This window comes from Mycteria americana, chromosome 2 (assembly GCF_035582795.1).
Source record: "Mycteria americana isolate JAX WOST 10 ecotype Jacksonville Zoo and Gardens chromosome 2, USCA_MyAme_1.0, whole genome shotgun sequence".
Lineage (NCBI taxonomy): Eukaryota > Metazoa > Chordata > Aves > Ciconiiformes > Ciconiidae > Mycteria > Mycteria americana.
The window spans coordinates 150,263,099-150,285,736 of record NC_134366.1 but is presented as its reverse complement, the minus strand read 5'-3'; the positions used below and the strand labels follow the sequence as shown (position 1 = coordinate 150,285,736).

General features: G+C 40.7%; 1 protein-coding gene across 6 annotated transcripts in view; it reads right to left on the bottom strand.

Annotated features, from left to right (window-relative positions):
• The window catches only part of CPQ (carboxypeptidase Q), a 211,039-nt gene that overhangs the window by 35,530 nt on the left and 152,871 nt on the right, over nucleotides 1-22,638 (bottom strand). For 4 of the 6 annotated variants that reach the window (XM_075494996.1, XM_075494999.1, XM_075494998.1 and 1 more), the window contains one exon: nucleotides 1,944-2,555. The exons of 1 other annotated variant lie outside the window; for it this stretch is intronic. In XM_075494996.1, the coding sequence (XP_075351111.1) occupies nucleotides 2,395-2,555 (161 nt within the window). In that variant the 3' untranslated portion in view covers nucleotides 1,944-2,394. Of the gene's footprint in view, nucleotides 1-1,943; nucleotides 2,556-2,884; nucleotides 2,961-22,638 lie in introns of those variants that run through there. One more of the 6 variants, XM_075495000.1, reaches the window with a different exon arrangement.

Sequence of the window (22,638 nt, the reverse complement as noted above, 5' to 3'; positions counted from 1 at the left end):
ACAGTGAGCAGGGATAAAGATGAGCTATTGCACAGAAGGTACAAACTCCCACTGGGAAAGGAAAGGAATGTATTAGTATCTCTTCGTTTATGGAAATTTTTGAGAGAGGTACATCCAAACAGGCAGGTTATCAAGGACGGCACTGTGAACAGCTGAACTTTTACATCTGAGAACTATTACAGATAGAAAAAGAAGGGCTAAATCAAAAAGACAAGGTCTTATTTTAATGAAAACTGGTTTTACATGTAAAAAGATCTTTGTTTTTCAATTTGAGAACTAAAATATTTTTAATTTCACTATTTCTATAAAAAGAAGACAGCAATTTTGATTTTTGAACATTTTTTCAGAATCCACTCTGCCAAGCTTCTCTCTAGAACTGTGTATCTGAAGCTGACGTGAAGGTTAAATTTTCTTCAGTGGCATCAAGGTCTTAATTTTTACGGCCAATCTTATGTAGCCTAGGAGCCAACAAGCACACCTTGGGATGTGCTGTGCCGCCACATGCATACCACAGCCGCCTTCTCCTCTGCAGAGAGTATTCTTGACTCCAGAGATTCTCCGTTTGACTTGAGGCAATGGAGAAGAACACAAATAAACCCCGTTTCCAAGTGAGAAGAGGCTAAGATTTGTAACAATTAATGTAACTTCACGGAGAACCCTTCTGAATCTCTGATGTACAAAGTGACATGAGGGAAAAAGGATGTGGAACACAGTTCAGGAATCGGTCAGTAATATTCTGTGAAGGTCAAAAGGCTGGATTTAGAGACAGCTGAGGATCTGTCAGTGGTGAGCACCACCAGCTATGCTCTTGTCAAACTAATCAGAAAGAAGAAGCATAGGCATCATGCCTTGAAAGCAGAGGAAATTTTTGCTAACTTTATTTCAATACTGTTTCTTTAAAAAGAAAGAGCAGAGTACCTCCAGGCAGCTTTTATGTTCCTGAAATTATTTGGAGGGAAAATTGAAATATTTAATAAATTTGATGTAAAACCGCTATTATCATGGTAAACAGATATCACGGTTATTAATTCTATAAAAATGAATGGCTCATCACTCAGCTATTGCTCAGCTACAGAACTGATTAACAGCACCAGGGACTGCCTGCCATTTGGTTTAATACTCTGTGTTGTTTGTTACGTTAGTTGGTTGGTGTTGATTATATTGCAGCAGTTATTCACATCAGTAAGTTTGCTTGTTGTAAAATTTAAAAGCACAAACAAGGATCATGTCACAAAGAAATGAGCAGAAATCATATGCCTTAAAATATTCCCCAGCACCAGCTATATCTTCTCTACAGATATCCCTGAAACTCATCTGAATATTCATAATCTTTGAGCAGGAAAAAAAACAAAACCAAAACCCAGCAAAGTATACAAGAATCAAATTCCCAGATTAATTCCCCCATCAAAGCACACATGTACCAGCATTCTCTCACCTGGCTTCCAGCAGGGGAGGGCATCCCCACAAGAGAGGGGTGGCTGGGAATGGCTTCAGCAGCCTGAATCAAAATGTGCTCTTACACTTCATTTAGATATCAGCTGGCAGGTAGTGAAGGTCACAAATCACAGCTGTGATGCTGCTTCTGAAACATCATGGCATTTCAGAGAAAAACTGCCATACAAAATCCTCTGCATGTCACTACGGCGAGTCTTTCAATAGAAAGAAAAGGACACGCACAGCTTTCCACGGGGAGGTGCCCGAAGAAACACAGGAGACCTGGGAGTCCTGTGGTTGGCTTCCTATCCTCTATGTCCTGGTTTATCCAAGTCTTGCATGAAGCAATCTTTAGCAAGATCTAACAGCGGGAGCTGAATGAACTATATTAAAAGCCCTATTGTTTTAGGCTTTTGACCATGATTTGACCATTTTACCATATATTACCATTAAACCAGCCAAGATTAATTTGTCCTATAACCTGAAAACCATATAGAAAATACAGTATTATCTTAAGACAGTAAAAAGAAATGGCTGTTTTATTAATAGTACATCATTCTAATGCATAGAGTGAAAGATAGAAAACAAACCCATAAATGTGTACACTAACTCAGTACATGAATTATTCTGATGCAACAAATTTATTTGGTATATTTTTCCTGCTTGCACAGGATTACTTTGCATACAAATGGTTATTATATCATAGTCAAAGAGGTATCATACCTTCAGCGGAAATTTAAAAAGTACTTAGAAGAAATTTTAAGTGAAAATCACAAATGGAAGATATCAAAACAGCAAAAAGAAACAGGAATGTGTAAAAGAGCATGTGCTTTGAGGAAAACAGACATAATAATGCACAAAATCAGGGTGAAAAACGGCATTCCCACAGCTGTAGACCGCATGCATTAGTGGACTCACAATCTTTCTTGAAGAACAGAAATCTTCTTTCTTGCTGTTTTATTACCTTGGCAACATCTCCTCCATGTCAGCAATTACATAGGAGACAACAGTCCAAACAGCAGCACAGAGATTCATCTGGTTTGGATCCTGAACTGTCATCGTGTCCCCTTGAGAATGATGAAACCAGAAGTATTTACTGAGGTCATCAAGCAAGCTGGCACCTACAGAGAAAAATGGGCAGTATTCCATTATAGGAATACAAATATTTAAACAGGAATATAAACTTGAATCCATTCCTGGGCTGTTTATGATTAAATCCACATGCAACTGTATAAAGTTCCATATAATAACTGCACAGAGCTGTGGCATGTGCAGTTTGTAGGTTTTAGGTTAATTGACTTGAGTGAGCATGAGGCAGCAAAAATTCACACCAGGGAAAAGCCAACCTTCCCCTGGGAGACTCATTTCCTCAGCAAGAGTATACATCCATTTTATTCTAAGACTACCAAAGTCCAAGCAGGAAAATCCCTACAGTAACCCCACACACGGCGGCGCTTCCTCCTTTCTTCATCCCACTGCTCCCATGACGAGTTACGACTGAGTTACGGATCCTCTTCTTGCTGTTACTTGTGTTGGGGAAAGCTTTGGAATTTGCTTCTGCTTTTTCAGCAGAAGTTCATCACAAGGATGTGCTGTTTCAGAGCAGTTTTCCAGATAACCTGGGGTAACCCAGATAGCCCAGGACTACATTACCCTCGCTGTCAGGAGTCCTCATCAGCCGGGGCAGAAGCAAGTTAGGTGAAACCACAGTTCTTCCCATTCAGGAACAACTGACTCCCTCTGAGGGCACACAGGCAGGGAAAGGACTACTCCTCCCCAAGCCAGGTGGGCTCAGGGAGCACAAATAATGCCAGTGAGGCATCACTCAACGTCCCAAGGCAGACCAAAGCCAAGAGGAGCAGGAAAAGCTGCTGCCCCACCGGGCGCTGCAGCAGAGACACCAGTGGGGTATTTTCACTCTGGCCATTCTCTGCCTGGTCCCCATGGATCTTCTCTGACTCCCCATCCCCTTGCAATTTCTTCTCTCCCAGTTTATTACCTCTGCCTCTTCTTCTCTGGTTTTATCAGCCTCCATCTGCTTTGTTTTAATCTCAACAACCCTCTCATCATAACAGAACGCCACCCCAAATTTTGAAAATAACTAAATATGACGTTTTCCCCCACCACACTGATTCACTGCTTGCAATTCCTTTGTGTTGCTCCCCTTGGCCTGCCTGCTGATTGGGGCTAGGAAACGCACAGCTCCCACCTAGCACAACAGGATCCCCTCCTTGCTTGGTCATCCAACCCAGAGAACAAGCACTGATGTGAACTCATGAGTAAGAGCTATGGGCCCCAGGCGGAAACACAGACTGAGGCTACTCCTACCATGCCAAGTAAGGCAGAAAAAAACCAGGATTGTTTGATTATAAAGATGAATTAAATAAATTATTCATATATTTATTTACACGCAGCAGAAATCAGTATCAGATGATGAGGGCTTTCATAAACTCATGTGTAATCATAAGACTTACTGTTACGATTTTTCTTGGTTTTCCTGAGATTCCTGAAGCTTTTGAAGAGAATGAAAGCAAAATTTCTCACAGCATAACTGTACCTTCCTATAATACGTATCTTTTGATCACTCATATAGCCATTCAGGACAGAGTCCAGCTCTCACTGTGGTTAACAGGCATGTTTCTATTGCTGTAATAGGAACTGACTTCGACTGCTTTTTTCACTGCTATTTTAGAGAGAAGGAAAAGAGAGGTAATGCATTTTATAATTCCATCCAAATGAAGATCCCTTCATAAGAGAGATGATACGCAGAAAGATGAAATGCTGTAGACTATGGTTATACAGTACTGTGATTGATTTTATTTTAAGAGGCTCTTCTTGCTCTTAAGAGACTTGTTTGCTACTGACTTGAAGCAATGCAATCCCATAGAAGTAAGTCACTGGGTAGGTTACAGGTGCTGAGTTATGTTTCAATAATTTTAGCATTGAATTTATGTCAACTTATATTCACTTTTAAAAATTGATTCTGAATTCTTTTAAATATATACAACCATAAAAGGGTTGAACTATGATAAATTCTTTAACTGATGGATTTCTGCACTACAGACACATTACAAGTTAAGCCACTGAGGCAAACCCATTACAATTTTTTGAGCACTTTTATAAGACTCAAGACAAAAATTGGTTGCCTGGAATTTGTCATAGACATTTCACTACTCACAGTAACTATGGATTTACAGAGTAGAATTTTATCTCTGTGAATGGAACAAGGATAAACATCCTTTGCTTTGTAATGTTTAACTCCCTGAAATGCTGAAACAGATTTGTTTCTCTAAATTGATTTTAAAAATCAGAAAATGATCTGACTTTGGCATCAAGCAATCACTGCGCAAGAAACATGAGAGTGTGTGAGTAGAGAGAATATTGAAGGGTTCCTAAACTGGCCGTGCTGTCTCTTTCATGTCTTGGGCTAGCACTGAAGTCAGTGACCTGTAAACATCTTGTGAGACTAAGGAAAAGACCCTAAGAAAGCAGTTTTATCCTACGTAATTAGAAACAAAAGTGAAAATCCATGTTCTTGGCTTTGAGCACAAGAACAGTTTACAGCTGAGGGCCCCATGCAAGCCTCTAGACATGGAACACCCTGGGGCACAGATATGACTGCAAGCAATTTTCATGTCTCCTGCTCCAAACTTGAGACTCCTCCATGTTGGTGTTAGCTGCCCAGAGATATTTATGGCTTCCAGAGGTCGCCAGGCTGCGGCAAGACACCGAATAGTGCCCTTTCGCCAGTAAATGCATCCAGGACTGAGATCAACTCCTGCAGATGACCATGAAGAGGGAAGTTCTGCGGGGCTCCGCGGACTGCAGTCATGTTGGGTTACCTAAATAAGTCTGTGGGATCCTATAACCCCTTTTCTAAAAAACTAACACAAGAAGTAATGCTGTGAGCACAAACAGCCATCCTACAGAAGGCAGGGGCAGGGAGAGAAGAACTCTGCATAACGCTTCAAACAGTGAGGTTTCAAAGTACATCAGCTGGCTGACCAAACTGGATCCTTGATAGTCACTGTATTATTAGCCCTTCTCAAACAAAATTTGCCTGGAAGCCAAACATGCCACTTCCAGAAGCTTGAAAGAAACTGGAAAAATTCACCTAGACACAAGTTTTAAAACTCCAATTGCTAACCATTTTGTTCTTTCACCTAAAATTGATCTACGGGGGTTTTTTTTGTTGTTATTAGGTAACATTTCTCTCAGGAACAACAGCCAGTAACAAACAGAGGCTTATTTTTGCCAGCTACATAAGCTAGCAGTCAAGTAAAACACAAGAGTAGCCATGTCTTGTAGACGTGCTACAAATTATTCACTCGTCTCCATGCTAGCCACCTAGAAAGGGGACAGTATACAGCCTTACAAGAGTCTGAAAGGTCTAAGTACTTAAAAATCCTCAGATGGGAGGTGTTATGTAGGCATGTATCACATATTTAATTCTGATTTCTTGGTGGAACCAATACTCAAACACAAAAACGAGTGACAGGCTGGGTGCTCCACTGTCACGTTTTATGTGCTTTGCTGCTTTCCTCTGTTTGCAGAGCAAGAACACCCATAAAGAAAAAAGGGACATTTGCCAAACAACCCTCTTTAATTGTCCTTTTTCAGTCTGTTCACATTTACAGTGATGCAAATCACATGAAGAACACTGCTGGCCAATAAGGAATTCAGTGAGAAACTGCTTTTAGCTGGATGTAGTAGATGTTGTGGCATGGAAACGGGGAATGTTAAAAACCTCTGCCAAAAATGCTGTACTTATTATTTCAATGCATCAAAAATACTGGAAATTAAAAACTGAAAATAATTAATCATTTACAGCTTCAATAAGATAATATAGAGATAATTCATCATTCCATTACAAAGTGGCAGGAAACCCTCTTTAGTACAGTGGTCCAGTTCAGTTACCCTAACGGCAGCTATTTAGTGCCACTTGCGATCCCTCACGTGCCTGGTGGGATCCCTTGGCATGGGTCTGACGGAGGGGCCAGAGAAGATATATCTCATGTCTGGAACAGCTGCTGGGGCCAAGCAGTCCGCTATTCAGTAGCACGATGTGTGTGTTTCGGGAACTTAAAGCAGGGTTCTCCTTGTCACAGCGAGGCACCACCTTACTTGCCATTTGTGGGAAATAGTTGCATAAGTAGGGTCAGAGGCAAACACTCAGTAACTCACTGACTTGTCAGGCTGGGCTTTCTGGTTTCTTTGTTGTGGAGGTCGTGGGTTTTTATTTTGTTTTGTTTTTCTGCTTTCGACTCTTCCTGAGATTGTTTCCTTACACTTGACCTATTAGTGAGTTTGCACGCTGAGCAGGCTGCAGATGAAACCGATTTTGTCCTCAGGTTATAAAGCAGGGCAGCACTTGCCAAACAGATCAACTCCGTAAATGTAACAATTTTTAAAATATGCACAACCAGCATATGCTCTTTTGTGACCAAATGCCTTGAAAACCCAAATGGCACTGGGGGACTTGGGGTGATACTGGTGTCACCTGAGCTGACAAAATCATTAATCACAGGGGTACCCTTAGCACAGCAGGCAGGTGTCCTGTGATCAAATCCAGCTCCTAGGAAACATATTGATCCTAGGTATTGCAGGCCTGCTACACACCATTCAAATATAAATACTGTTTACCCCTTCTCCCTCCCCCAAGTGCTGCACCTTCCTTTAAGACTTGCCATCTTCCAAGCTTTGCCACCAAGTGCAAGTGTTTCTTCACGAATTGGTTCACTGTCATGCAGTAGTGAGAAAAATAATGCAATGGTATAAAACTGCACCAAAGCAGTCCACTGCTTTTTGTTTTGTTAATGTGAATTACAGTCACTGTTACCAGAAGCAGCAACCAAACGTAACAACTGTTGTCTGTCAACCTTTTGCTGCTACCATTGCCATCCCTGCCACCCTCTCTGTTTGTCCTGTTTGTGCCCAAGGCACTGTCATGAACATGCCATCAGGACCTTGTTTCCTAGCCCCAGACGGTGGCTACCTCATGGAGCAGGAGTAAGATACGCTACTTCCTGTGCCACTGCACGGGGGGCACCATCTCCAGAAATGGCATCTCTCCATCTACCCATCTGGAGCTCCTTACTGGAGTCCAGCACAGGACCACTAAGATGATTAAGGGACTGGAGCATCTTTCATATGAAGAAAGGCTGAGAGAGCTGGGGCTGTTCAGCCTGGAGAAGAGAAGGCTCAGGAGGTGTCTTATGCACGTGTATAAATACCACATGGGAGGGAATGAAGAAGAGGGAGCCAGGCTCTCCTCTGCAGTGCCAGCTGACAGGACACAACAATGATCACGGAACAAAACACATGGAATTCCATCTGAACACCAGAAAACACTTTTTCACCGAGAGGGTGGTCAAACACTGGCACAGGTTGCCAGAGAGGTTGTGGAGTCTCCGTTCATGGAGATACTCAAAACCTGACTGGGCATGGTCCTGGGCAACCTGCTGCACCTGACCCTGCTTGAGCAGGGGCGTTGGACGAGATGATCTCAAGAGGTGCCTGCCAATCTCAACCCTTCTGTGGGACTCTCTAACCCATGGTGCCATTTCCTTGGCTCTTTCAGACACCTCTTATAACTGACACACCATAAACAAATTCTTCATGCCAAGCTCATTCATGTCTTGAACTCATTTCATGAGTCTCTGCATAACCAGCTATTTCATACACAATTTGATGCACTGCATAAGGCAGGTAAAAGCAGCTGCTTTGGTAATTGATACTGACAATGTATTTTCAGTAATCAGCTGTGCAAGGGTATCTTGATGAAAATCCACAAACACACGTTGAGGAATTCTGAAAAACAGCCCATCCCTTCTAGCTTCTGATCTCAGCATGAAATGCACAATGTGAATATTAATTAGCTGATGACCAGACTATTTACCTGCCTTACAACATGTCCACATTAAACACCAATTCTTCACACATTAATAAACTGTCTGCCACATTTTTGTCTTGCCAACTTCAGAAGATGCAATGCTGCTATTGAGATAAAAGGATGAATGAACCACAAAATGAATGATGAGTGTGTCAATCATGACCACTGCTTCTTGTCAATCACCGTCAGGCACTACTGCCTTCATAGGCACTGCTGTGATAAGTCATCATTAGATTAAACTCTACTGCCAGATATTTAAGCATTAAAATTATTGTCATTTGTGCAAACAATGACTGGAAAATTAGTTATTGATTATCAGAATTATTACAAAGGCAGTTTCCATAAAACACAGATATCTTCAAGGGGGAAAGTAGATAGTAACTCCTGAGTATTTTTTCAGTGTAAAACATTTTGCACTACATTCCTCCCTACATTTTCTTTCTTTTCTTTTCTATATATCCCAAATAGCATTTAGTTGCCAAAGGAAGCCAAATGTGAGTCTCGAAGTCGGTATACGTTTGCTGTACAGCCCTATCAATGGTTTCCCAGTTGTCTTTGCTTTCAAGTAAACTTTGCAAAACAACTATTCCATGAAACTTTCAAATACGACGGGAAATTCCCCACTGTTTGTGTAACCTCTCTTGGATGTGCTGGGTCTTCAATATTACAGTTAGATCTTTGGAATACTGACCTCTACATGTACATTGCCATATATAGTGAAGTTAATATGCTAATGAATTACAATAATGTATAACTTTTTTAGGTTTCATTTTACAGTAGTCCCTAGAGAAGCTGACAGAATTGCCACTCCATTATTTTACACAGTATATATACCTCTCCAAATAAAAAAGACTCCAGCTCAGAAGAACATACACTCTAAACAGACAAGAGGGACTGCAGGATGAGAGAGGCACGCAGAGATGAAATGGCACATTCATTTTCTCACAGCAGCTGAGAAAGGAATAGATGCCAGACATCTGAGCCTAGGCCAGTGCCCTGCTGAGCAAGCTGTACCATCTCCTAACAGCAAAGTTGGAAATGCCTTAACAAGGGGTATTTTGCTCAATGTTTCCAAGAGTTTACGAAACTAAAAAAAAGGCTTTGCAAGGTAACTTATATGTGCATCTCTTGCATCTTCCAAGTACCTATGTGTTCAAGCTTCATCTCCCTGTCAAGACAAATCTGCATACTATCAAATGTACTGCTTTGTAGAAAGATGTCAACGCAAACACCTGATCTGAAAACTTATGTTTATTTCCACAGTGATTTTCCTGGCTACAAAAGACAGATTCCTTTTTTTTTCCCATCTATTAAAGATTGCTTTTGTTTCCTGCTTTTGCCAGAAAGAAAAAAGAAAAAAGAAAAACTCCTTTACTTCATTATCAAGTTTATTCCAACCTTGGACTTCTTAATGCCAATGACACTATTCAGGAATGTACTAAGAAACTACGATGCCTTGGAAATAAAGCAAGACCTGATGAAATATATATGTCCCTTTCCTTTACACTGAGTACTTGGAATTAGGAAAAAAAGAGGCATCACAACCTTCTGTGCAGTTAAAAACTGCTACGTACCAGGAAAGCATAAAATACTGACGACAAGAAGCATTCCCCTCCTCATACCAGAGTGCTAACTCAGCTTTGTGCTCCTATGAAACGGGGGTGTGGGGGTACGCATATGTCCATAAATATTGCATGCACTTTGGTGCACATATTAACCTCTTCTTTCGTGGGATAACCTGTAGTTGATAGCTGGCTTTAATGCCAGTTATTTCATTATCCATTTTTCAAGTAAGCAGAGGCAATGGAGAATGGTAATGCTGTTTAGTTGGATGCTGACAGCATTAGTTCTCCTGTCATTTTAGTCTCAAATGATGAAATTACAGGCTAAGTTGCTTGAGTTTCATGGCTGCAGACACTGAAATAGTTTCCAGTACAGAGCTTATAAATAACATCAGAAGCCCTGCTGTTTCACCTCCTGAGTCATTCTCTCAAAAGTCTTTAAAATTCATAATTCAAAAAACAAGGCAGAGGGAAAGCTTTCAGTCGGTTGTTTCAGTGGCTAATTAAATGAGACTACAGTGTAAGGGAGACAATATGAAGTATGCATTATTTCTTGTTTTGCTTAATGCATTTGAGAATTAATCCTCTGGATCTACTAAACAGACTAAATTACAGCTCAGGATTATCACAGTTACTTTTGCAACGCATTAACCTTTCACTTATTGCGGCAGAGGACCGGTGACAGCTGGGGATTCAATCTAAACTCGCATAAAATCCTGTGAAATGAGGTCTCAGGGAAGGAAGTTGTTCTACTCCATAGAGCACAGGTTGACTAGACTCCAAAATAATATCCTAAACAGCCCTTGACTGGAAAAAGCCCAACAAACAGATGAAGCTTCAACAGTAAAAGGCACTGGAAGCTCTTCCTCCACTCATCCACCCTCTGTCTTAAATCAGCAAAGCTTTCTTTTTAAAAAGAAAAGAAAAGGGTGAGTCTTCCTACCTGGGTATTGAACAGCCAAGCACCACCCAAACACAACCCCACACTTACAGGCTGGCTACCTCTGATGGAGAGATCCTCCACAGGCTCACTAATCCCATTTTTGAACCTATTTACACCTCTGCCCACCACAGCTTCCTGAGAAAATGCACTGTGTGCCCGAGTATTTCATGTGGGCACACTACAGTTCTCGCTTTGTCAGCTGCAGAAGTAGCACCCTGCCTTTCTTTGTTCATGTTCTCCATACCATTGATGGTTTAATACATTTTTATCACACCCTACCTCCGCAGCTTTTTTCCAAGGTGAAGAATCCTCCTCATATGGAAACTATTTAATAACTCTGAGGATGCAGGCTGCTGGTGACTCTTCCTCTCCCTTTTCTAATTCTCTTTCACCATTCCTGAGACAAGAAGCCCAAACTGCCCACAAATGCCAGCATGTGAACAGACTCATGATGTGACTGCGGCGTACCACAACACATTACCTAAGGATGCTTTCTGTTCCTTCGCTCTTCTTTCCCCAGTAGCACAAAACACTGTGTTTTTACCATTCCTGGTTACTGAGTTGACAATTTCAGACAATTATCCCCAGTGATTCCCAGATCTTTCTTCTTGAAAATAACTCGTCCGGATCCTGTTGTCATGTATGCATAGCACATATACTGCGTTACTCTGCATTTACTGACAACAAAATGTTGCTGGCTGTTGTATTACTTAGACATTTTCTACTATGAGATTACTGTCACATTTTCACAGTCAGCATCAGCTTTGAAATTAAGTATTTGAAGTAGTCATCAGCAAACTTTGCCAACTTGCTATTCACTCCCTTTGCAGCTAACATTGAATTTGATGAACATCCAAAGTCCCAAAAAAAGGTGGCTAGGCAGCCTAATAAAGCCTTTCTCCATTATGAAGACTGACAATTTATTTCTACCTTCTTTTAATCAGGTATTACTCTACAAGAGGAAAACACCTCTTATCTCACAGTAGCTTATTTCTCTAAAGGTCTTTGATCCAGGAGCTTTTGAAGACTCAAACTGCTGACCAGACTCAACTTTGCTGACCAGATCCAACTACAAAAAGGGTTATAAACGCCTCTGAAAAAGCCCTCCTAGATTGGTGAGGCATGACTTCTTTCTTCAAAGGCTACATGGACTCTTCCATTACTTTTGTTGTTTCTGTCTTTGCAGCCCTTCTCTTGGCTCTGTGACCACCCTGGTTCAGTGATTCACAGATCCCTATTTAGCGGATTCCCTACTTAGGGCATTTCAATTTTAGAAAGGTTTTATACCTGTATTAGATGTCTGTATACGTATGTATATATTCTGTATATTTTAATATAGTTTATTTCATTTGTGCTTTATTTAAAATGAGGTATGTGGCTACATATATTATGTAGAGACTAATTAACAAAGTTGATAGGTTTAAAACTGGTTGTTGGATTTATAAATCCTTTATATTTTGCATTCTCTTTTAAACACCGTGTGAGAGGTATGAGAGTCATTGCAAAATTGACAATTTCTCTAATTTAGAATTCTTTTTTTTATGTGTTTGTTTATGCCTCAGCTCAGCAAAGCCGTTAAAGTTTGAGCATGTGATTTATTTTAATGCCATTAAGCTTTAAATGTCACCCACGAGGGTCAAGTGAAGTACTTGATAAGACTTGGACCCATGTAAACTATCTTTCCTAATCAAATGCATTTCTGTATGTCTCTATACTCTTTGTATGACTGCACCACGTAGCTGATGTTATAAACTTGCTTAGAAACCCAAAGTATTGAAGTGCTTTCTTCACCGTCCTCTGCTAGCGAAAGAGCTTCCTGCTAACACCCAGCGGTAGACACTTGCTCCACCCTGTGCCAACAGCTTCCAAACCACCCCAGAAATTTGGTGGAAACGGGCACCCCCTGGACGGTTTGAAGGTCAGATGTGGGGAGAGGGAACTGTGAGAATGACCCACATATTGGGATTTTGAGCAGCATTTCTGTCTGCAGTAACTGCATTCACTTACATTTCAATCAGTTCAAGAAGCTTCCATGTATTTTACAAATCAATGGAGCTATTTCCTAAGCTATTTCCTAAGCCAAGCTATTTCACAATCCAATTTTATGCAAGCTTTTAGGTCTGCTTTCCCAGAGGATGCTGGAGATGGAGAGGAAACATGTGGCTTTCCCTTGAAGTTCCCTTCGGGCTCTAACCTCCCCTCCCAGATAGGATCACAACTGGATGTTTAATCACAAAGTTCCTGTAGGGCCCTGCCCAGCAGGTAGCTGACTCCGAGAAATACCAATATTCATAGGACTCAACTAAGCAGAGCTCTCTTCTGCCCAGATGGTGAACAAAGCCTGTTAATGACCATCCTGGTGCTTACCTAGTTATGAAAAAACAAATGGTCACCCTACTGTAAGTAAACCACATCCTAAGCAAAATACAAGTTTGTTATATTTTATATCACATGAACAGCAACTGTGCATTTATACAACCACACCAACAGGATCAGCAATGTTTTTTACTGTCTCTTTACTGTCATACCCCATTGAGATTATCAAACTCTTCAAGGTCACAGTGGATTTTAGATGTAGGACCATTAGAGAAGGCTGAAAGAATACTATGACTACGATAACAAAATATCCTTCAAAATATCTGTTGTTACTCTGATTAATGCATACTTGAGTTTTAAACCAACATAAGTTATTTCCTAATAAATGATAGATGCTCCAGATATTGGTGATGAAATACCTCTTTCATTTGATCTACAAATTAGTGTATATTTAGCTAGTTCATTATTAATAGAAAAACAGAGAGGTACTTGAAACAAAGTTCAGATCTGATCTTATCACAAGGTTCAAGGCTGTTCCGATCTGGGAGTTTTGAGCCATTTCTGAAACAAAGCTGTAGTAATCCTTCCCATTCTGGTCTACAGATCCTGTTGTCCCACAGGCTGTGAACACAAAGTAGCAGCAAGGAAAATAAGCAATTCTAACGATTCAATGTTCTTAAGCAATAAATTGCATATTTTTGTCAGCAAAGCTGCAAAGAAACAACATACTTTAACAAAAAAAGAGGAATTAAGGTACAATGAAGAAACCTGCTGCAACACTGTTGTCTGCAATCTCAGAATCTTTCTCTGTTTTAACGCTTCATGAAATTAGATGGGGCCCCATTCGGAAAAGAAAAGGAGAAATTAAAGGGAGGGAAGGACAGAAATTCCTTACACCTGCTCTGACTCTGCACTGTATTACTAACTGTATGTGGGCTCTGGCTAATTCACACAGCAGAACTCATCCTAGAAGATGACAGAGTAAATAAAGCAATGTCCCTAACTAGCATGGTTCTTCCAACCTGTAAATTAGAGTTGCTGTGATAGCTGTTTTGCCATGGTGCAAACACAAGGAGTGACTTGTCAAAATGCAAATATATTAAGAGTGAAACAGAAATCATAGAAGCTTAGAAAGAACACTAAGAGAAGCTGACAATTAATTTTAAGTTGAAAGGTTAAACTGCTTGCTTTCAGCGACAGAGCTTCACTCATACCAGTAACTGGAAATAGCATTTGCCTTAAAGACAGGCTTACTGCATTCTCTGTATTACCATGCACAGAACATGCTGTTTTCTTACTAATTTGAGAGGCATTTTTTTGTTTTCATTCAAATTAAATCTATATGGGTGAAGGCCCCATTTTTAAAAAAAAAAAAAAAAAAAAAAAAAAGCAAAGACTAGTTGGGTGAAACTTTACAGAAGCAGAACAAGGCACCACCGTGTCCAGCTGCCCTGAATGCCGAGCTGTGAGCGTAGCTTTGAAAATCCTCTTCCAGATGCCATCTGACTATCTCCATCACAATCACATTATTGCACAAATCAAGAACCAATACATATTTTTGACCATATGGGAATAAAAAAGTCCAAGGCCCTGTTTTAAATTATATGCTTGTGTTGCTCAGTGCAGCTTTGACAGAAATTTCACAGCAGCTCCAAATGGCACGACACTTCACATATGATGCAACAAATGCAGATAATTTGGTAACAGTGACCAGACTCTACACAATACAGAGTAAACAAACCTCTATTAGTTTAAACACTCCCTACCTTCCTTCTGATATATTGTGACCATGCTAAAACTTAGGACAGTGTTTACAACTGTATAAATCAAAGCCATTCTTATTTGGATGTAGTTGAAATCAAGCGCAAACACTCTCTTGTAAAGCTGTTTATGGTGTTACATGCAACCACCACCTATAGCCTAATGCAAAGGGGAAAAAGAGCCAGTGATGACAACTGTTAGCAGCCTAGAACAAGTGATATGATCTATGCAAGATTATTACTGAATGATTATAACGATTTTAATAGAAAGAAGCTAGAATTTAATACATTCCTTCAAAAAATCTTAATCTCTCCATTGGTACACTTGCCTTTCATAGGAGGCTCCCCAAATGCAAGTTTTCATAACCAGAATCCAATTTGACCAGCACTTGGGGCATTAAACCCAGATTAGATGGATTTAGATCTCTATCCTTACCAATCTGCATTTCTTTTGATTACTATACTAATATACACTTCATAAATCAATTAAAATGTTTCTTATTCTATGTTCATCATTAAGAGAAGTCTAAGAATATAGATGAACCTTACAGTCTATCAAAAAGTTAAAAATACTAAGGTTTCATTGGAAAAGATTAGATATGACAATTGGTTCCTTTCAAATACATAAATTGAAGACTTTTTTTACACAGCAAACACATACATATAGATATACATATACATACACATACACATATACCAACTCACATGTAATTTAAAATCTTTCAGGAGCCAAATGTACATTTGCTAAATAGAATGGCATGCTGCAAAATTAAAAGGACTGCAATGACTACTCAGTCAAACTGGAACTAAAGGTCTTACCTAAAAATAACACCTGAATGAAAAATTTTTATACTCTGGCCAATACTTAGTTTACTTTTACATCCTCACTTTACTTTTACATCTTCTCTTTAAAACTGACAGGGAATTGACAGTAAAGAAAAAGAGGCTGATTTTTCTCTCTTTAAGATCCATCGGTGCAAAATAGCCTCGCATGATTATTGGTTGAATAGTTTCCATTTCCCACTCCTACAAGGCCTGACACAGAAGAAAACCCAGCAGGTCTTATTAGTCCTGGGTAGCCCAACCTCAGACTTATCTACTATCAGGTTCCTCAGAAGAGGTGAAAAAAAAGCACCACCTTTTCAGAAATGCAGCCATTGAAATCACAATGCATTGAGTGAAGAAGGGAAAACTTTCTGCCGTCACATATTCTTTTCAGGGTCAAAAAATAGACAAGTGAGATTTTAAATAAGTAACTCATTCCAGGTAAGTACAGTTAAATCATTCCCTGGCTGACAGACTGCCATCACGTCCCACCGCTGCCAGCAGGGTCCACAGCTGTGACTCCAAAGGTGTCTCTGGGTTTGGAAAAACACAGTGTAGCAGACGAGGCAATAATAATTACTTCAATAATTAGATTCTGTCTTGCACTGCATATCGAGAGCCCAAGGCTTATCTGGAATTAGAAGAGGCACCCAGAGTGCCTTTACAGCCATCTATTTTAGCAAATGGAGCAGCCAAATATCCTCTTCTTGAAACAGTGAAAGAGCAATCACACCTTTTCCTGTCTCAATGAATTTAAAATGCACTGCAAATCAAGAAGGAGAAGAGAATGATGAGAGAAAAGCAGCAAAAGGCATGTAATAACGCTATCCACGACGGCGACATGTATTCAATACTGTCATATTTTTTTACCGCAGAAAGGCTGCTCTACACCTAAAACAGGGAGGCAGATGTTTTTGCCCAGGTAAGCCATAAGGAGGGCTGAGAGAGGGGCCCAAGCCATGATTTGCACAGCTTGGGGAGGTGAAGCCAAGACACGGCCGGCTGGGGAGGACTGACACAAGACACGGGCAAAGGAGCCATCCTGCCCGTTTCCACAGAGGCAGGAGAGCTGGCTCGGCAGGCAGGAGTTCTCACGCCTGTTAAATTATTACAGGAGTGTTTGTTAGTGCTCTCTTAGCTCAGGCCCCAAGGACCATGCACAGTCCCTTCCCACTTGCTCTCTAATCAGAAACTTGAAGTCATTACTTGGGCCAAGGGATAGCAAAATGAAATTGTTGCTAGGTTGAGTATACCGAGTGAAAAAGTTTTTACAGACTCCAAGATAATGTTCTCAAAAACACTGCACCATGTCTTGAAATCGTTTTACCATTAATAGATTTCCTGGCAGCTACCTGTCTGACCAAAACAGAGGAGCTGCATGGAAAAGAAGAAAGCAAGCAAATGACATTTTTGACTGTGTGATGATCCCTTCTTTCCCTGAAGCATCCTGAAATAAAAGACATAAATGCAGAGCACTTGGAGGCTTCAACAGCATCCAGTGCATGTGCTTTTAATTGTAACTGCACATTAACATCTGCCCTAAAATCTAGCCAGCAGGTTTTGGTGGACAAGAAAAGTACCCAGAGTAATTAGGAACTAAAGGAAGAGGCAGGCAGACTAATTAACTTTCCTCAATGCTTCCCATTTAGCACATCTTAGGGATTTAAAATTAAAGACGTGTATAATTTGGGATGTTTTCAAGATCAAGATGTCTAAAACTTGCCGATTAGTTTTAGCTGCACAATGAAATTTGTTTCTTAGCTAGAAGTCAGAAGGGCTAAAATTGTTCAGGCCAAGAAAACAAGCTGCTGCAGCGGAGTGTCGAAGCCCTGACACGTTCATCCTGTGCTTCTCGCACTCCAGCACAGCGAGAGAGCCAGAGCTGCCCTGTCAGACCTGATCTCCTTCATGCTGCTGGAAGCTACGAGCTCCGGAGTAACGGCAGCTGGAGAGCTAGTAACAATTTTCAAGGCTGGCAGTGACATTTCTGTGCAAACAGCTTAGGAACCTGCCCAGCATGGGGAAAAAAAACACCCCAAGAATTAACTTGGGCTCTGCCAATACTAGGGATTTTAGCCATTAGTGGTCATCTATTTCTGCAGCTTTTTGCATACAGGCTGTGAACGGAGACGACAAAATGAGACTGTGCTATGGCTTGCTTGAAACTGGTATAGACTGTGTAGGTACATACTGCAGCCTACAGGACTGCTGCCTGTTTCTCCAGGGGCTGCTATTAATGCAAGGACCCAAGTCAGTCTGCGAGATGCACCAGTTAAAGCCTGAGTGCTACAAACACCAGCAACTGCCCAGCCTTCAGTATTTTTCTAAAGACTTCTTTTGGTGACATCTGTACATGCTATGCATACACGGCACCTTAATTCTGCTCTGAAATACAAATGAAAAGACACTAACAACTCTTTTTTTAATTTCAAACCCATTCAGCTTATTTCAGAGTCTCTGCAATTTGGAAGCAAAGGACTGCTGCTGCAACATCTCATCAGCTTGCAGATTTGGTTAGCGTTTTTAAAGCACAGAACAGAAATAATGTGCAAGAAGTCAATAACGATCACTGGTATCATTAATATTTCCTGCTTATCTCTGGCCTAAATCTGGAAACCAACTAAAAGATGCTTTCACATTTGACAGTAGCTAGCCTGGAAAGCTGAAAGCCTAAGACTCCACACAGCACTACCCCAGCCACGGCATCTTCCCTCTCCCCTTTCCTTTCCCATCTGCCTTACACTGCCTTTCAGCTCGGGCCAAGTGCTGCAGCAGGAAGCCGCAGGCACCCAGCTGCAGGACGAGGGCCTCAGATTTATATCATACGGAAACAAAGGCTCAAAGGAAAGACTGCATCATAATTTACATCTAACACTTCAAATAACATGCAGAACATTCCTGCACCTAAAAGGTCACTGACAGTAAAGAGTTCTGTGAGCCTGGCTACCTGGATTATTTAGCAATATTTAGACTATATGCAGACTAGCGCTACTTAGAAATAAAAACAGCTGAACTGGGAAAAAACCCAAAGGTTCAGCCAGCCTGCTACCCTGCCTCTGGTAGCAGCCAATGTTCTGAGAAAGAATGGGAGAAACAGAGTCTCTTCCTTCAGCATATGTGTCCAGCCATCAACAGTTTTACAGACCTTCTGAATAGGAACTTGCATTCATATCACTGTGTTGCACAGCCTTTGCTGGACCTTTCTCCCATGCAGTAGTCCTTCCTTTTTAAATTTATGTTTGACCCTGGTCGCCAAAACACCTTGTGGTGCTGATTTCCTCCATTCAGTTATGTGTTGTCCAGAGAAGTGTGTCCTTTTGTCTTAAGTCTGTTCTCTGGTTAGTGTTGATGCTCTGATCCTCCAGGTATATTATAAAAGGTGTATTGTTACTCGCTATAATGTAATAGGGCACTGCCTATAATATAATATTATAGAGTATAACTATTCACCTTTTCTGTGCTGTTCATATACACCTCTTATGCACTTTTCATTTTTTTCCAGAGATGATGATAGTTTTGGTGGTGGCTTTCACCTAAAGACATGACTGGACAATCTGATAAAAGCTGGAACTAGCCTGGGTTGGTCTGCATCAATTTCCAGAGAGTAGCTTGTACAGTATAAGGACTGGTTTGCTTTGATTAAACTAATAATTTGTAACCCATATTATCTTGTTGCAGTAATACACGATGCGAAGAACTGCAGTTTCATGGAATCTTTAAGACAGGCAGACAACAAAAGGCAGAGCTGGGAAAAGCTGGGCTTTTCATTTTGCAGCAAATGACACAATTCTGCTTTTCTCTTTTCCCAACTCAAAGAAAATAAAAGGCACCCCAAACTTTTCTCACAAAGTGAAGTACAACAGTAAAACCAAATACTCCAATCATGCACATTTTCTTGACTTAATACATATGTGAAATAAAACCCTTAAAAAAATAGTTTCTATAATTGTTCTAAATTTTAACTAAATGTTTATTCTTAGTCGAACTCACCATTCTGTTATTTTCCATTACAATTTCATCAAAATAGATCTTGTTTATGCAAATCAACATTTCTCAATATCTTTCTTTCCTTAAAGGCTTAAAGAGCTAATCTACCTAACAGCAACTACTTCTGCAATGCATTCTAATTATGAAGAAACCCCAAAACACACACCTAGGATCAATGCTTTTCATGCCAGTCACAAAAGCACTGGGATCTCCAGATGCTACCAGAATATAGTATGATCCGGCACCTCAGTCTGTGTCCTCAGTATACATGATGGCTCCCTTTCAACTAACTTTCTGATGCTATAAAACATATATAAATGCTCAAAGTTATGTTAATCACCGAGGACACCAGAAGAGACAAAGAAAATGATGTCTATTATAAGGTTGGTCCAAACTGGATGGACAGTGTACTTAGGGAGTGAAAAATGGAAGGATGTGGGGCACCACAGGGGTCTGAGGCTATTTGATATTTTCATTATAGACCAAAATGCTGGAGTAGAGTCTTCCTACGCTAAGAGATGACACCAACCAGGGATGTACAGCAGGGACACTGAGGGCAAGATGAGAATTTGTTAAGCAATCTTCACAAACTGGAGACACTTAAAAAACCCCAGGATGTTGATCAGTGGGGGCAAGTATAAACTACTACACCAAGAAAGGAAAAAATCAACTTCACATAAAAGCCTGCTGCAAGAGGAAAGAAATAACCATGGCTCTGGGCTTATAAGGGAAAGAAAAGAGAGCTAATGCACTTAAATTGCAGCAGGAAAGACTTAGGTTAGGTACTAGAAAAACCTCCCTAAGCACTAAGAATAGCACTGGGACAGATCGGCTGGTCTATAATGTTTCCATTATAGTAAGTCTTCACGAGCATCATAAACAAATGTGAAAGAAATGACATAGGCACTGGCGAGACCGTGTTGGAAAGGAGGATGTTTAGAGGCTCTCTAGAGACCTTGCCAGCTCTGTGGTTCTTTGAAATCTCGTCTGTTTGTACACATTTCTCATGAAATAGCTCCTTAACAGACTACAGATCTTCTTTCTCTGGCGCTTGACTGGACCCATGACTACAGCCAAGTTTGGCCTGCAAGGCAGAGGGAAATTCAGGATCACTATGCCAAGCGGACCTTGCATGCAGCATTGAACTGAACATCAAACTTCTGGAGTAACCTCACTGCATTTTACGGACAGCCTAGAAATAAGAACATTACATCAGAAGAATGCCCTGCTCCTAAATACTTCACATGAACTGCAATGCATGCATGTGTGGAAAATGCTGCTAGAAGTCCTACCTCTAGAAGTTTCCCATTTAGGGAATATAAGGAATAAAAAAATTTTGAAAATCACTTCTGTGACTTCACCAGTGCTAAGTTTAGTTTTCGCTTCTCCACATCTGTCTGCTCAGAGACGGGCAACTGAGCATTGACGTTTCTCAGCCTGCTCCCAGCACCTTCCACTGTGCTCTGGTTGTTGCTGTGGGTTTGGATTCGGAGAGGGGGGGAAGCAGGCAGGCAATCCAGACAATCCTTGTTTAGGTAAAACCACTTCACTTTAGGATTCTTCACAATAACCTCTATCCTCAGATAATTTTAGTTTTTCTGTCTTGTATCTCTAATTTACTTTTGTAAATTGCTTCCAGTAGCTTCCAGCAGGTGAGGTGTTTGTACAGTACACATCCCCGAGGGAATTGGGGATAGCTGTAAAAATGCCAATACTCTAAACTCTCATGTCTCTGCTCGTAGGGATGGAGAATCTACCCTTTGAGAAACCAAGCTGCTCAACTTCTTTCCCCTTCACAAAGCCACATTAATGGTTTTCAACTGCTTCCAATTTTAAAATCCATAAACATTTTCTAACACATGGATGATCCCAACCGACAACAGATGGATAATCAAGCCCACTGACAACAAACTTACTCTCTTCTTAGAAGCAGACGAAGTTGTACATTTTTAGGAGTAATCCACAGTCCCTCAGGAGTCTGGAGACCAGACTCCGAAAATCCCTGCTTTCAGCTATTTCTTTACTTCAGCTTTCTTTAAAAACAGCAGCAACTACAAAAATTCTGCTGTCTATATTAAACCTGAGGTCATTACTCGGGTTTAATATAGTTAATAGAACTGAACTGTTTTAAAATCCAGTTTAGCCAGCTAAGCAACAGGAAAAGTGCCCATTTTCTTTGGTGGATTTCCAAGCCCTACATGGTGATTGAGACAGTGCTGTCACGGGCACTGCAAACAGCCGAGAGCTGTGGACAGACTGGCCCTGATGGATAATAATTCTTAATTAGGTTTTCTGGCTCTTTCGATGGAGAACTTGAATAAACCGCTGCTCGCGCTGAGGTGCATGCTTTGTCCTTGCAGACAGATTTGTTTATGTGTCCCTAAAATACATTTGTAGGAAGCTCTTTCCACATAACACCGCTATTTTCTTTACACGCATCTGTAACATCTGATCAGGTAAAGCTGCTCTTGTGCTAAATAAATGCAAGGTCTGATGATTCCAGCAGAAGACGGATCAGCTTAATTAGGAAGATACTGAAGACTCCTTCCTCTTTATTGCACCTTACAGACAAAAAGTAGCTCCTCAGCACCCCTCACGTAACTGCTATCATTAGGGAAACTGAGGAAGCATAAAATTGTTCGGTGATGATGGCAGCTCATGTTGGAGCCAGAACAGTAACCCCGTACCTTCTCTCTTGCATTCCTATGCCCCCCACGACCCTTTCTTGAGGATGTACCACTACAAAATACAAATGTATATTCTGTTTCTTTCACACTAAGTGTTTTTCTGGCTGAATTGGCTGGAATCATTACAAGAAAACACACATAGTCTCATTGGAAAGAGAGGTATCTGGGGAAGCAAAAAGGTGCTCAATAAATTCTGCTCTTCAGAAATTCAGTAGCATTGTGGACCAAATCT